Source organism: Cnephaeus nilssonii (genome assembly GCF_951640355.1).
Source record: "Cnephaeus nilssonii genome assembly, chromosome: 9".
Lineage (NCBI taxonomy): Eukaryota > Metazoa > Chordata > Mammalia > Chiroptera > Vespertilionidae > Cnephaeus > Cnephaeus nilssonii.
The window spans coordinates 16,406,137-16,423,205 of record NC_137080.1 but is presented as its reverse complement, the minus strand read 5'-3'; the positions used below and the strand labels follow the sequence as shown (position 1 = coordinate 16,423,205).

The 17,069-nt window shown below is 41.1% G+C and overlaps 1 protein-coding gene across 4 annotated transcripts in view; it reads right to left on the bottom strand.

Moving 5' to 3' along the window:
- Positions 1 to 271: 271 nt before the first annotated feature.
- The window catches only part of TPD52L1 (TPD52 like 1), a 63,789-nt gene continuing 46,991 nt past the window's right edge, over positions 272 to 17,069 (bottom strand). Inside the window, exons 4-7 of one of the 4 annotated variants that reach the window (XM_079781276.1) lie at positions 11,960 to 12,061; positions 5,145 to 5,205; positions 3,623 to 3,704; positions 755 to 893 (exon numbers count right to left, since the gene is read on the bottom strand). In XM_079781276.1, the coding sequence (XP_079637402.1) occupies positions 3,660 to 3,704; positions 5,145 to 5,205; positions 11,960 to 12,061 (208 nt within the window). In that variant the 3' untranslated portion in view covers positions 755 to 893; positions 3,623 to 3,659. Of the gene's footprint in view, positions 894 to 2,113; positions 3,705 to 5,144; positions 5,206 to 11,959; positions 12,062 to 17,069 lie in introns of those variants that run through there. The other 3 variants (XM_079781278.1, XM_079781275.1, XM_079781277.1) reach the window with 3 other exon arrangements.

The following is a 17,069-nucleotide window of genomic DNA, read 5'->3' as shown; positions in this document are numbered from 1 at the left end:
CTCAACCTGTGGGTCGCGACCCCTTTGGGGGTTGAACGACCCTTTCACAGGGGTCGCCTAAGACATCCTGCATATCAGATATTTACATTACAATTCATAACAGCAAAATTACAGTTATGAAGTAGCAACGAAAATAATTTTTATGGTTGGGGGTCATCACAACATGAGGAAATGTATTAAAGGGTCGCGGCATTAGGAAGGTTGAGAACCATTGTTTTAAGGTCATCGATATCCCTGAAGACTTAAAGAAATTAAGAACTCAAAGTCATCATTAAAATCAACTATTTTAATTGCTTAAATAAGCGTGTAATTAATGTAGGTGAGGCGGACCACAAGCAGTTTGATAAAATTTGCAGTGTCATCCCATTGCTGGAGACAGAGACAGCGCCCCCCAGTGGACTGACTGAACTGAAAGGGGGTGCTCACTCAGGCTTCAAAGACATGCACATGGTAATGGCGTCCAAGCAAAAATCAAAGCAAACAATAGCTTATGTTTGAAAAATATGTTTGAATTACACAAAGAGAAGGGTCATGACCAATTTTGTACCTGCTCAAATCAGGGCATTTTAAAAGATGACCACCTGTGACTACTTAAGGGTGCGGTCGAATGGTCCGTTATCAACACAAATACAAATGGAAATCACTTTATGAAACTTGGTGGAGAGGCCATTTGAAGGTCAAGGCCTGTGTTTTGCCAGTGCGAGATGATTTTTTGGTCTTCCTATCCGTGTGGGTGGGTGCGGGGTGATGGGCTTGGGCTGGCAGCCCTAGCACTGCAGTTCCTCCTCCGCCCGCCGGGGGGCGCCCGCCGAGCTCTGCGCGCTGGCGTGCGCGGTGGAGCTGAGCACCTCTTCAAAGCTGCCTCCGCCCTGGTTCGTCCCGCCTACTTTCGTCTGAAAGGGGCAGAGAAGCAAACATGCAGTTAGTTCATTTGTTTCTGAAGTGTTTGCATAACATTGATTACTCTCAAGTTCGGAGCTACTTTTTTCCCCCCTGAGACAGTCTGTAAAGGATGTGGAGAAGTCAGTGTCCTCAGGCAGAGGGCTAGGATGTCATGCACGCCTGGATTCTGGGATTGGAATAGAAACTTAGATTTTGTACAATTGTAGCAACTCTCTCTCTTCTGCATTCTCAATCCCTCCAGGAGCATAACCAGATCTGTGGATTCGAATTGTCTCCTCACTCACCCGGAGAAACGATTTAATTCATAAGGAACAGAACGGGACTTCAGCTATAGTCCCCCAATCTTACAAATGTATGGACATTTTTAAGGGACTTGGACTTAGGTTTTCCACTTGAGATTTAACTAGGCAATCTGCATTTCTGACAAATGTCTCTTGGAAAGGCAGAGTGGCTCAACGGAACATGATTTTTGGTCTCTGCTTTGAGGGTTGTCGATGAATGAAGGGTTAAGCCCTGGTCACTTCACATCTTTTTGGCAGTTGCCTTTACAGGAGGAAAAAGCTCTTAAAATGGCCCTTTACAAGGCTCCTTTTTTGTGTGCTTGTTATTAAGCACAGACTCGGGAAGAAATAGATTTTCAATTAAATAATACGATTAAGTACTTTGAAAAATTCCTTAATAAAAAGTTCTTCGAAAGAATATTTTTTTTTTAGTCAGCCAGAATGCTTAATGAAAGTCTTCATAACAGTTACATCAGCCTTTCTTTAACCGTTAACAATACTGAAAAACACTCCGAGGAAAAGAAAGGTATAGAAAAGGTTGCTCTTCTCAAACTGCTGTCTACGGCTCACTGTCACCAAGGCGATCTCTCACCAGAGCATAAACCCCTCTGGGGAAGCAGGTATCCGCCTACCGCCCGGCCTGCCCTTTTAAAGCCTTAACTAGGGCTCAAAAGCAGGTCAATCACTGCAAGCAAACACACACTTTTCTCCAATTGTCACTAAAGTGCCTCTCTACCTCTTCAAATTCAATTACCAAGTTGAATTTTTCCATCAGCTGGGCATCGGGAAATCCATTGGGGAAAAGTGACAGATAAATACAGGGTGTCCCAAAACGTGTGTTCACACTTTACCAGCTGATAGCTCAGTTTTGAAAATGAAATGTATTTAATAAACACTGCCTTTATAATTATTCAACGTGTGTGTATACATTTGGGGGGGGGGACCCTATATCTTAGGCTTGGGAATCACAAATACTCAAATTAGCCGTTGTAGAAAGTAGCGGAAGACCGCAGAAGGGAATGAGCACGGCTGTGCGTCAGAAAGACTGTATGGAACTGTAGCGTGAATTTCATGTAATTTAATTTTCACAAGTCACACATATGATTTTTCTTTGTTGTTTTTCTTTTTCAGCCATTAAAGAAGTGTAAATACCATTCTTAGCTTACAGGCCATTCAAAAGAGGTGACCGGCTAGATTCGGCCCCCAAGCCTCAGGTTACAGACCTCTGCACAGAGCATTCGATTTCTCCTCTCACGTTAGCACTGGGAAGAAGGGGGTTGTTTTCCATTATGTGACTTTTTTTCACTATTTCTTTTCTGGGAGAAGCAAGAATAATCCACTGTGATTTACTCTATTAATAGTTCCCATTCTCCTCTTTATTTTATTCGCATTCCTTTTTTGCAATCCATGTTACACCCAGTATTGAATCAGATCAATACAAATTACTCATGTTTTCTTCTGGGCTTCGTTTCATTCTTCTTTCTGACTTCTTGATTTTCTCACATCAAAATAGAAAAATAAAAAAGGAGGGAACTACTTTGAAATAAAGCCATTAGGCCAAAAGGAGTGAAATAAGGGAGTTTCCTAACTATGTGGGCTTAATGACTGCCCACTGCAATACTTTAGGCAAGGACAGGCTTAAGGAAAGATGTGAACAATAAGCCACTCCATATCACTTCCCTTCATAATGGTTTTCCAAACAAGAATTTGTCATTTTGTCCCCAAAATTATACTTGTTCTTTGCAAAAAAGTTTATTTGAATTAATTAATTGTGTTTCCTAACCTCTCATAAGAAAATACCTGGTTGAAAGGACACAAAGAAACAGTAAGTGTCCTGCCTTTTTGTTTAAAAATCAAGCTTAAAGCAGTCTGTGAGCATGGCAATGCAGCATATGGACCTGCCAGGAATTTCACGCGTCCTGCTGATCCCCGAGTCATTCCCTCAGCAGGAAACAGCCCCGGGATCCACAATTGAAGAAAATGACAGAAATTTTGTAAAAGATTTGGGACACAAAAGTAAACTATACAGAAAATAAGCTATATAAAAAAAAGGCCAAACATCTATTATTTAGTCTGAAGAAAAGAAACGAAATGAGAAATTTGCAATTATGAGGAAGTGGGAGGTTTTACACAAAGCATGATTGTTGGCTATTCTCCATCGCCTGGGTGGGCAGAAACAGAGGAACGAGGCATTGACCGTGGCACAGGAAGCGGGTGGGATGTGAGTCTTGTTAAACCCATGGACAATCATGCCAACACAGAATTCGCTTTCAGGAGGTCTTGACACAGGCTAGTTACCAGCTGGCTGAGTTAGTTTTGTGCATGTTTGAAGGAGGAGACAGGCTCTATACCTTCCATCCCAGTGAGGCAAGAAAGTGAGAAGCTGAGAGTGTGGGAAACACTGAAATCATAAAGTCATACGTGAGCTGTGAGCTTACCAGAGTTTCTTAAAAGCAAATGAAAATTGGTTGCTCTTTATTCTTCTTTTGCTTCTTCATAGCTCCTTCTTCTAAAGAAAACCTAAAAAGCACAACTTCTCCTAAGTCAGAACTTGTCTAACAAGCAACAGAATCCATCCTCTTTGGCGTGTCTTAGGCTGAGAACCAAATGATGAGAAACTGACTCCTAGGGTTTTGTGAGCCCTTTGTTTTAAAACGGGATATTCTAGCAACAGAAAGGTCTGAGATAATGCATGTCCCTCCCTATCCAAAGTTTTCCCTGCCAATGGGGGCAATTTAAGGGCTCCTACTGGTCACTGAAGTGATGATGCTGACCAGCAGAGGGATGAAACTGCACAACTAGAAACTGCTGGTAAATGAAACCAGGGAAGGCATGGTAGATGCTGAGTAATTATTTCATTCTTGGGCCTTCAACACCTATTCACAGGCCTAATAAAGTAGGAGATTTCTATGTTAAAGACCCTACCCCTAAGGGGAGACCTTCCAAGTCAAAATCAGTAAGAGCACCCAGGACCTCTCTGAGGAACAGACGCCCTCACAGGCCCTTCTCAGGTAACATGGTTTCAGGGGATTCAGAAGCAGCTGGATAATCAGCATGTGCAAAAATAGCTGCTTTTGATCTAATTGAAGATCATCTGTATTTTTAATCTCAGTAATAAGGAAATGCAGAAATGGATTCTCTACAAAACAGTGATAATGATACCAAGACATAGGTAAGTCATTGTTTAGGTGCTATCTTTAAAAACATAATCTTAGCCGTTTTAGTGATTTTTTTCCTGCGTTAAACGTTCTATACATTTTAAGATTAGACTGAATTTAATTTCGCTCTATTTTTTCCTCTGTAGAATAACTTACCTATGCTGAAACAAAAAAACTCAATAAAATTTTTTAGCTCCTACTATGTATGCCACAGGCATATTTTCAGTTTATACCCAGGGATCCAATGCACTAGTACAAAATAATGCATCATGTGACTCAGCTTTCTTTTCCCTGCATGATAACCAAACTGTGCTGTGCTTCATATGTGAACTGAATAAGTAAGTTGAGGCAGCTGGCAGGTAGTGAGTGGCCGTATAACACAGGAGCCAAGTTTGGTTTGGCTAGTCCATGTCCGTCCCAGAGGAGCGTTGAACCGTCATTGAACTTACACTCTAAATTCAGAATTCACAGATCCTTTGTTCCACATCCTCTCTCACTTACCTACTTTTCGAGGAATAGCATTAAGAGTTCTAGCCCGCTAACCAGTGCAGAGATGAATACGTACCCCAACTCACTTCCATAAACAATTCATTTCTAGTGGCACATGCCAGCAGCTTTGTCAGGATACAGTGACACTACTCACTCCCGGCTTTATTTACGGGTTTATATGTGAAGCCTGACTGTGCAAGGCCGCCTTCTCGACTGCACGCATGTTGGCAGCGCACCCGTGGAACTAACCACAGCAATGACTATGCTGTCCTGATTCAATGGCCCGATGACACACAATTCACTTCATCTGTACCTTAAGACTTGTGACAGTTGTCTCAACCCTCTCCTCAAATGATTTGAAAGTAGGAGAATTCCTAAAATAACAAAACAAAAAAGAGAGAGAGAGGTCAGCTCCAAAGACCTACCTGTGTTAGTAACTAAGCTGTCTGATTTCGGCTCTTAGAAACATCACTTCTGCACAGAGCTAGCTGTCGGTGTGGCACCTACCCCGACCACGGATTTACATGTGTTTCACTTCTGCCAGGTTAGATCCAGAAACCACACTTGACATGGAATTTTTCCAAGTGAAATAGTGAGATACTCAACTGTAGAATAGTACGGCATTTGGCAAGAGTACAAATGTAATAATTCCATCATGTACCGTGAGTCATTATCATTGAGGCAAAGGAGTGATACCTTAACTTTTCATTTACTAATTGCTTCTATCACAACACTCTTCTTCCCAACCTTTTTATTTTATTTTGTAAGCATGCAGAGTCTGTCTAAAGAATGTCATGTTTGAGTTCTCCCACTTGGAATTTTAAAGTTATTTATTTCAGTGTATATGAGACAAGACAGAAATAGCTCAAGAAAAGAAGGTTTATAAGTTTTTTTGTTTGTGTTTTTTTGGTGCCTTCAAAAGTAATCAGTTGGTCAACTTCCAAAAAGTAGTGTTTCTGAAAATCAATGCTTTGATTATTGTAAGTTGAAATATTACTTATTACTTGTCTAATGATTGGTCAAAATGGTGTTATTAGTATGTGGTATTTTCCCTTCTGAAGAGGATATAACTAATTGTTCTCTTAGCAGAGCGGGCCTTCACAGTCCACTGACATTTTATTTGTGACTCATCATTGTGTTAAAGAATCTATACCATTTGTAACTATAAGCGTTAAATTCTTCATTTGGTGCTTTTTGGTTTCCTATACTGGGTTTGGTCACATGACATGATTTAATGACAAAATTACCATGGAAATTGATATTACCAAGTCCAACTAAAGAAATAAGAACTGAACTAAAAATGTGTCTTAAATCTTGTGTCCATGTCAGCTTTCAGCAAGGATAGCCAAATAATTCCATTTGATAAGCCACTTACGATTCTCTCTTGAGTGCAGAAGAAGGAAGATAAAGGAATGGCTTGGAGAAACTTCGGAAGAGAGAATGGCTATAAAATAGGGGCTTCATAGCATGGTGTGGAATGAAGCATCGCTCTAATACTATCAAGAGGAAAATAATGTAGAGGACATGGTTTTGAATAAATTTGGCTTTGTTAGGGATTGTCGCCCAAGACTTGGATGTTCCAGATGATCAAAAATGTATGTCTTTGCATTCTGTCTGCATGAATTCACAATGGCGAGATCAGAAGGCCCAAGCATGGCATCGAACCTTGTATTTGATTCAAACATGAGTCAAATTGCTATGAGTAATCCTCCATAATACCTCTGTTTCATGAGGAAGAATTAGTGAAATTACACTTGAAAGACTCAAAAGTAGACATTTATTGGCACCTGACTTCCATGGCAAGTTCTATTTGGCCAGCCTGCTCACATGACTGCTGTCATCCATCAGTTACATTAGGCCACACAGTTTGCCTAATGGTTTATGGGTATATGTTAGCTGAGTAAAATCATTTTTCTTTTAAAGTTAATTTCAGGCAATTTTGTGAGGATTGATTTTGACCCACAAGCCACTAGATGAATTCCTGGTTCATAGAGCAAAATCATGTTAATTTCTTGCAAGCTCTAGACTTAAAGTAAAGGAGCTCAGAGCCCCTCCGGTTACACTACTCAAGTAAAGGAGCTCAGAGCCCCTCCGGTTACACTACTCAGTTTGGCTGTTCTTATGTTGTGGGGAGCAAGTCATTCAAATAGGAACAAAGCAATCCTGAATCTATGCTCTCTGCCACCAAATTAGGGAACTCCGATACTGTGATTAAATTCCCAAAGTAACCAAATAACCCCAGAAGAGACATCATCGGACATAATGAAACAGGCATTTCTCAAATTAAATTACAGTAGAATACATACTGGAGAACAGGGAGAAACTGTTTACTCAGATTTAATCGGATTATAGAAAACTACAAGCTTTCAGCAGTGCAAATGACCCCAGAGAGAACCTGGCTTTGGTGCACTAAAAATGTTAAGAGTAACTGAACCTCCCCCTATAATGTATCCACACCACAACATATGACACCAAGCAGGTTGGAGAGACACAGTTTTAACTAAAGTGGGGTAGGGTCCCAGGGCCTTGATTCTGCCCCCCCCCCCATCACCATGGCAACCCAAGGCAAACACCATGGGAAAAGCAGTACATCTGGTTCTAGTCTCTTATTTATAAACGTGATGGAACATATCACTGAGGTGTGTTTTCCAAAGTTCATTCCTGGCAGACTCCAGGAATGAACCTGTATCCTCTGATTCCCAGTCTAGCATGACCTCCTCTATACTCTGAGACTATTCGCTTGACTTCATCTGACTGTACCACAAACTCAAGCACACTGGAAGCGGAGGACATCTTTCTCAGTTTTCATCTAGACAATCATTTTAATGATACTTTTTATTGTTCAACAGATACCTCACCTTAATTTATACCTTAAAAAAGCCCAATGATATCCTTTCTAAAACTGATCCCTCTCATTTAAACTTTCCCTTTTATTTAAACTTTCTTCCAGCCTTACATTTAATCCTGGGGAAATAAACATATTTCTAGCTTTGCAAGTGTGCTCAGAATGTCCTAGGCCTTACATAGGTCACTTTGTTTAGATCTCGCAACAACTATATAAAGTAGCTTTTAATGAAGATTGAGGTAAATGAAATAACTTGTCCCAAGTCTCACATATCAGGAGATTTAAGCTGGGGTGTCTGGTCAAAAGCCCAAGCTCACTGCATCTACAATACGTTTTACAGAATTGTCCAAGTATTACAGGTTCTCCCGAGGACCACCAGAAAAGAGAACAAAGTAGGTCATGGCATCTCCTTTCATATACAGGAGAAAAAAAATCCACCAGGTAAATATCAGTAAAGTAACAGTTCACACATATTCTGCAGTGATATTATGTAAAATAATTTACACACATTACCTCATAGCAGGCATACTTATGGAATGGCGAATGGAGTAGCTTCAGAGCAAAAGCAGATTAAAGGGAAGAAAAGAAAGAAAAGAGAAGATAGCACAACATAAGCACATGAGAAACTCCCTCCTCACCGTTCTAAAACAGCAATCTCAACTATCTGAAGTGTTTGCTGCCCACCCCGCCAAGATGCTATTTGTTTTCATCGGGTAGCATGGGCCACAGTCAATTCCAAGGAGACAAGGGAAGCATAGGCGGTCCACAGTTGCATATTCTTTTACTTCCTGTAGGTGCCCTGTGGGCCAGGAAGTCTGATGTGACTGTCTGGATCCTTCCGGTCAACCCAGTAGCCCCCGAGCATCCTCTCAAGGGCCTGCTCCTTCTCCGCCCCCTTCTCCTGGTCAAGAAGACGGGAAGTAGGGCTGAGCAGGTAGCAGCTAATTGTTCCATTGCGGTGAAACTCTCCAGAGGAATATAGGAAGTTAACACGAGACAGTCCATTTTCCACAGGTTCCAGCACCCTCCCTGCTTTCTCTCCTCCCAAGAAGCTAACTGGGGAGGGATCAAACTCATCACCCTTTCCCAACAATATCCACTGAGGCCATTAGTATGGGTGGCACTTGACTAGAACGGAAGCACAAAAGGACAAAGAAATTCAGGTGATAACTTATGGTTCTACCTTAAACACTCCATTTGGAAACTATAAACAAAATATTTCCTCAGAAACTGTATTTGAAAAGAATTACTAAAAGAAATTCATCAGCATTATCAATCTATTAATCTCCTTAAATAAAGACAGTTTTCTCAGAAAAACAAATTCCAAAAAAAGCATATAATGAGATTCCAGCTTTAAGAAAAAGAAAAGCTGAATTCAGAGCACAGTGCCTGACATATGTGCTTCTCCAGTAACTTTTTCCCTCTTCAGCTTCAGGAGGCACGGGAAGTTGAAGATGAACCATCCCATTAGCAACAGTCACAAGATGGCCATCTAGAGAAAGTAATTTTCTGTTTCTTGACCTTATTTTCTCTGAGTTTTATAAAAATACACAGCTCTCAATATCCATGTTCCTTTTTTTTTTCCTTCTCTCAGAAGGGCCTCTGCCAATATGGGGAGAAATGATGCAGAAAAGAGATTCCTAAGAGATTGCTCAGCAAGTGAGACTGGTGTAAATGGTTCAGAAAGGAGATAAATATGAGCTTACAGAAATTCAAATGCCTTAGATGCCCCCCCTAGTCTGTAAGTCCCTGGTCAGGAACACGCTCAGGAAGAGAGACTTAGCTTTTGGCTGAGGCACACCCTCACTGTGAAAGGAAGAGAGCTATGGGAAGGAAGGGGCGGAGGGTCCCCCGAGGCAGTGCTTACCCGATGGAGTGGGACCTGCAGCCCGGGCAGCATGGAGAGAAGAGCAGGAGCAGCATTAGCACATCAGGAGGAAAAGATACATCATATTGGCCCTTGTCCCCACGTCTAAGAGCCCCAAAGCAAACCGTAATTGCATTCATTACACTTTTTGAGTCTACTGACTTTTTAATGTGTCTGAGTTTAACAACATGTTATAAACTGTGCTTCTATTATTTTCATGGGTACATAACGATGGTGAAACTCACTAATGATATCATGTGCCTCCTTCAAAGATTTCATCTGCCCTAGATCACGTGCAGTTTGAACAAATTCCTGAGAAGTACCAGGAAGATGCCAATATCATAGAAAGTATTCCAACAGCTTGCATTTCTTCAGAATACTTTCATAGATGTGACCTCATTTTAACTTCACAGGAAACATTTTAATTTGGTGGTTTTTAAAAAATATATGTTTTTATTGATTTCAGAGAGAGAGAGAATCATTGATCGGCTGCCTCCTGCACGCCCCACACTGGGGATCAAGCCGCAACCCAGGCTTGTGCCCTGATTGGGAATCTAACCCATGACCTCCTGGTTCTAGGTTGACGCTCAACCACTGAGCCACGCCAGCCAGGCTAATGGATTCTTTCTAATTTCTGCCCTACGGGGCCACCTTGTCACTGAGATGGTCACTTAGGAAAGATAAAAACTAGCATTTTTCGAGCGCTGAATACACGGCAGGCTCTCTTCTGCTGCTTTTAAAGTAACTCGATGGTGCTGTTACTTTTATCCCCATTTCATAACTGACACAACCCAGGTACACAGGAGCTAAGTTGCATCTGGCTTCCTCAGAACCTGACCACATGAAGTCGAATCACCCGGGAGCTTGTTACTAAGCAGGTTCCTAGACGCCAACCAAGACTGAGGCACAACTCGGGGAGGTGCAATCTGGAAATATGTATTCCAAACAAGATTCAGAGCTGTTTGTAAGTCCCCTAAAGATGGAGAAACACCGAGGTCCCAGCGTTCAAGTGAAAGGTTTCAAGTAAGTATGCAGAGAATGAATTTTAGAAACGTGGCAAAATCTATTTTCTTGGATAAAACAGGTATTAGGGTCTTCCCCATTTAAGGAATTATTTAACTAGTTTAGATCAATGTTTTAATACCACTGAAATGATTGCATATTTTATTTGTAATAAAATTAAGGTTAATTAAAATCCAGAATGTTTACCTGTTATTCACATGCTGTCTCTGAAGAATTTCAATGGCGTTTGTTATTATTAGTAGTAAAAATACTCAGATTAATGTACATTTCTCACTTAACTCCAGCCTCATGAATGCCAAGTTATTAAGATGACGCATTAATATTGGGCACAATCTAGCAATGTTTGAAGTAAAAAAATATAACTCAAACACAAAGATATAAATATTTCCCCCTAGGTATCAAAGTTGCAGGGTAATAAAAAATTAATAGTTTAAGAATCCAGTGAAATAATTCACACAGATCTTTTTAAAAGAAGAAATTTAAAATGTACTTTAAAAGTTTTTAAAGAATGAATGTGATTTCTAGAGAAAAAGGGAATTGGTTTATAAATTAAAAAATCACATAAGCATATCAGCTAAATTCCAAATAAACTATGGTAGGTATTTAAACAAGCAAAAAAGCATGAGAGTAACAATTCTATATAACTCCTTAGCACATAATATAAAAAATAATGGTCAATACTGCAATGTTTTTCTGGTGACTATAGTGAGGACATTTGGTTCTCAGTTCAAAATTTTAATGATCACCTAATTTTATATAATAGTGAAATACTGAAAAATAACCAAAATGTGCAAGGAAATGCACTGGAAGATAATAAAGTTATTAAAAATGTAATAGACATACATTTATTGACATGTTCACAATAGTGCTAAAGTGAAGAAAGAAAACTACTGGAAATATACACCACATAGTACCTTTTTGGAATAAAATAATACGTATGTTATGTATTCAGCATAGAAAAATGGATGTATATAAAATTGTAACTGGATGGATGTGTATAAAACTGTAACTAGAATGATTTATCAGAGGATATTCCACTGAATACATATTTTATTTTAACTTACTGCTTAAATTACAATAATTAAAATCCGTGTGTGCTGTGTTCTTTTGAAATCTCTTATTACCAGCGATTAAAGACATCCTCTATCTTCTATTTTTACTAGGTTGGGTCCTAGTGGAAAGGGCATCTTTGGGACCAGTCCTGCCACTAACCTGACCTTCAGTCAGAATATGTCCTAATATAATAATTTATCTCAGTCACCAATCACTACCTGACACATAATAGTTAATCCAATTAAAGGACTATATTAGGAAGACTAGCCAATAGATAACGCTCCTCCTCTCTCTAGCAGCCAAGGGCTGAGCACATTCCCAGGGTTCTCTCCCACAGTACCTCATGTCTCCAAACTTCTTGCTGATGGCCGTCCCAACATTGCTGAAAGCAGCAGTTGCCTTCTGCCCTGCGTGACTCAGGGTTTCATGTGTCTTCTTGTAGCTAGAAGCAAACAGAACAACAGTTAATATACCATGATCACCCATAAAACATTCATCGTCCATCTCTCTCCTTAGTGATTATTTCTAGTCATTGTTCTGAAATGATGGGTTGGCTGCCACTTATCGAAGGGACAGTCAGACAATTAAATCTGAATCTAGGAACAAGACACAAACACAGTATAGATCTGAATGTGCAGATCTTTAATCACAAGGAGTGGGACTGTTCAGAGTAGAGAGTCATTCTTAAAGAAGTGCATTAACTTTACGAAGAGACACTTGTCAATGAAAGCTCTAGACATCAAAGGTGACACCAAAATTTTAAAATGTACATTTCAAAGGGAACTTTAAGCTTTTACTGTTACTGTGGGTAAAATTAACCATAAAAAAGCAAATATATAACTAGTATTTAGCTTACTTTTCTAATACTTATACTGAGAATAAGAAAGGCACATAATTTAAGATAACACAGTGACTTTTTCAAAAACAGTTTTAGGAATATAGTACTGCAGTGACCTATCTCTGCTCATCGCCTATGCCCTCACTAGACTGACTCCTTGAGGGCAAGGAAGCCACTCATCTTTGTGTCTCCGTGTCTGGCAGAGGGTTACAGGAGAAACTCAGTAAACACTAGATGAATGAATGGATGCTCACAGAGGACGCTCCTCTGTGGCTCTGAATGGGAGTCGTGGCAGGAAGAACAGCGAGGAGGTGGGGGGTCACAGAGAGAGATGCACAGACGTGAGAGGTGATAAGTGACAAATAGAACCAGATGAAAAGATTGGCCTGGGGTTTTGAGAACAGTGACAGGAAGAACAGTGCTATATCCACAGTTCTGAGAAATTTCTAACAGTTACTTAATAAAATGGGAAACAAAAGAGACCTAACCTGAGGGAACCAAAAGAAATCAATAAAAAGTTTTGTACATCACTTCACAACATGCCAAGTCATTATGCCGTACACTTTAAACTTACACAGTGCCGTAGGTCAGTTATATCTCAATGAAACTGAGAACAAAACAAGAATGTTTGTACAGATTAAAAAAGAAACACAACTTCTTGTAATGTACATACCACCTTCTTCCTATATATGCTACCTGATGGGTCTAGAGCACCTACATTACCTGGCACCTCTGAGAAGACTTTATATTATATCAAATCAGTTGTGTGGGAATGTCCTTTATCCCTCCACCCACCCCTTCCATCTCCCGCATCATGCATTCCTAAATGTACTATCATACTTGAAGGAAATGCTTTAAAGCATGTGCCTGAGTCTTCCTCAGGACTGAAATCACTTTATTAACATGGCATTCTACTACTGTCTTTTTGTTAGCAGCTTGGAATGAGTTTACCATATGTTATTTATTTACACAATGCCTGCTTTTCAGGAAGTGTCAAAATCATATTATCTAGATCATAAAACCAAACAAAACATTCATGTACTAAACAGACATTTCCTAGGGAATATGGAAAGACCAAGGAAAATCAGGGTCAAAGAAGAACCTGGTGAGTAGGAGGGAATTTGGGTCTCTGGCTAGAGCTGTGTGAGGATAATGGAAACTTTTTGTTGATTTCTTTTGATTCCCTCAGGTTAGGTCTCTTTTGTTTTCCACTTGATTCAATAATTGTTATAAATTTCTCAGAGCGATGGATATAGCACTGTTCTTCCTGTCACGGTGCTCAAAACCCCAGGCCAGTCTTATTTATTAAGATTCAGTACCTCCTCCAGTGACCTCCCACAGCTAGATCCCAAGCTACACACATCCCCTGTGCCTCCTTGAAGCCCAGAGACAACATAGAAAAGCAGCAGAGATCATTTTTTAAAAAAGGATGGCGGAATATTTTGTGTCTGCTCCTATATTCTCTCAAACCAAGACATGTGAAAAAACTATGACACCAACAACAGCAACAATAAACCCGGGACACAGGGGATCTCTTGACCTGCTATTGTATGGTTATCTTTCTAGAAAGGAGCTAATTTCAGTCTCCTGTGTAATTATTCCTACTCATCCAGTTCTGTTCCAATTTGAATCCTACCACAGACTAAAATATGCCAAGATCTTTCATTACCATCCCACAGATTTTCTTTTCATTATAAATCAAACTAAATAGGTCATGATTGCCTAATCAGTATGCAAAGTATTGCCTGTGGTAGTCACCAGCGATTCTCTGACAGCTAACATCCTTTTAGTGTTTTAAAATCTAATTCTACCCAACTAACCCCATCCCAGTCCCCTCACATCAAAATGTTCACTGTGTGAGCTATAGAGTTTGTCCTGGAATGGGTATCATGGACACTAACAACAGAGATTTAATTAATGAATGGAGAAAATAGATTTTGTTATCTGCCCCCTCCCCCACCATACCATGTGAGTAAGACTTTTTTCCTTCCCTCAGCAGCCAAAAAAGACGGTGGGAGGAAGATGCTCTCCCAAAATTATGTTGTTGACAGGCCTCCCTCTTAAAGAGAGAGATTGATTCTTTCCTACAAAGCAAAGTTCACATCATCCCTAAAGGTTAGTGAGTCCACACTCATCTGTATTTATGAAATGATCTCTGAGGCAATCTCATCTAGTCCTATAGCTTTCAAGACATCAGAAGGCAGACGACTCCTGAATGTCCTGGACTTTCCCCCCATGTTGTGCTCTTAGTATATAAACTCTTTGTCTACTGGGCATTTCAGACTTGATATGGCCAAAACGATTCTTGGGTCTCCCCACAAAATCTGTCTCAGTCTTTCCTGGAACAGTGAATAGGACTACAAAGTGTCAGACACCGTCCTACATCCTACACAGATATGAACTCACTGAATCCTCACTTCCTTTGAAACAGGTACTAATATGGCCTCAATCCGCAGATGAAGGGAGGCCTAGATTTCAACCCAACCCGTGGGAGTCCCTAGCTCATGGCTTAGCCACAGATCTACACTCCCATTGCAGTAAACAGTGCCCATACTCACCCAGTAGTCCCAATCGAGACCCAAGAGTTACATTTGATTCTTCTATTTCCCTCATCCCCTGCCTCCCAACCACTAGGAAATTCCATTGGCCTGGCCTCCAAATCCTGTCCGCTCCCTGTCCACAACTCTCCCTCACCACTGTCCCCACCTGGACTATGGCAACAGTCTCATAAAGGACTTTCCGGTTTCCACACCTCTATATCACACAAAGTCACTGCAGTGATCTTTCTGAAAGATGAATCAGAACAGGTCACTTCCTGCTTCAAACTCTCCAACAGGATCCTGAGTCTTTGGAAGAAAGTCCCCACAGCTCCTCATGAAACAGAGGCTCTGACCCCCTCTCCTCTCACTATACTCCAGCCTCAGCACTTGCTTTGGGCTCCTGAAACCTATAAAGCTAGTTCTAGTTCTAGCTAGCCTCAGGGTCTTTGCAGAAGCTTTTGCCTTTGCGTGAAAGCTCTTCCTCAGATCACCACAAGATCTTTCTCATCATTCAGGACTCAGCTCAAAGCAGATTCCAGGACAGGATTTCCCTGACTGGGACCCCATTCCAGCAGCTTCTCCCTGGCCCCCATCTCCTCCTGTAGAGCATCACCATACGCCATGTAGCACTTCCTGATATTTCCTTATATGTTTATTTTATCACTTGTTTCTTGATCTTTTGCCTTTCGACACATAAAGGGAGTAGGAACTTTGTCCATCTTTGACACCTGTAACCTGTGGGTTTAGATTAGCCTTTGGGTAATAATGCCTAAGAGTAGGCACTCATTAAAGTTGCTGGATAAACAAACTGTCATGACCCCTTTAATGGCTTTCTATTGCCTGTGGATGAAGAATAACTCTATTTCCCGGCCGGGGTTGCTCAGTGGTTGAGCGTCGACCTATGAACCAGGAGGTCACAGTTCGATTCCCGGTTCAGGGCACATGGCTGGGTTTCAGGCTCCATCCCAGTAGGGGGTGTGCAGGAGGCAGCCGATCAATGATTCTCTCATCATTGATGTTTCTATCTCTCTTTCCCTCTTCCTTCATCTCTGAAATCAATAAAAATATATTATTTTTTTGTTAAAAAAAATAACTATTAACAGATGCCACAGGCCACTTCCACCTGCCATCTCCACAGCAGTGAGTAACTGGAGCCTCCTCTCCTGTGGGCCTTCACTAAGGAACCTCCCCCAGGAGGCCCCTCCTGCCCCTGTGGCTGGAGAATTCCCACTCATCCTTCTGCTGAGACATCTCTTCCTCGGGAACCCTTCCCTGGGCCCTGCAAGGTTCAGTCTGCTTTCCAACCCGACAGCACCAGTATTTCACACTTATCCTTTAACCAGTGATTGGTAACTACTTATAATATAAATACAAACAAAAACTAAACTCTGTTTTCCTGACTAGCCTATACACTCTATACCCAGAGAATAAATTTATTCTAGTCATTCAACAAAAACGTGATACTAAGTAGGATGCCTGACTATAAAACCAATTTGTTCTTCAAACACGGGGAAAATACAAACTACATACTCTTCCCTATGTGAAGAGGCTAAAAGCCTTCCTGGAACTTGCCTGCTCCAATCCCATGTCCCAGCGGGACTGAGTCTCTCCCCTCACTGCCCCACCTCCCACTCTGCCCCCATCACACCTAGAGCAAACTCAGGGCACCCTCTGCTCATCTCCCTGTCCCCCACCCTGCCCCGACCTTCCTTCAGAAGGGCCTGGCTCTCCCTTGGGCTAGCTTATCCCTGCAGTGTGGTTAGAAGGGCCAAGCCCAACATCTGGCCTGGTTCTTACACCCAGAAGGGAGTTCAGGTCAGTGTGGCACGAAGCCTCCAGACCTGGATTAATACAGAGGTGACCAGATCCTAGGATTGGAGATTGTTCCACCTCACACGGTCAGGGCCATTAATGGGTCTAGGCCACCAAGGTGCAAAGACATAGGCCAAACTGCTAACACATGGGCTCATTAATTTAGTGCCTAAAATCCAGCTACGCTTTTCAGGAGATTGTTCACATGGTGTTGAGTTATGTATTTGAAATGTATAAACATTGATGTGAGGTGTCTTATC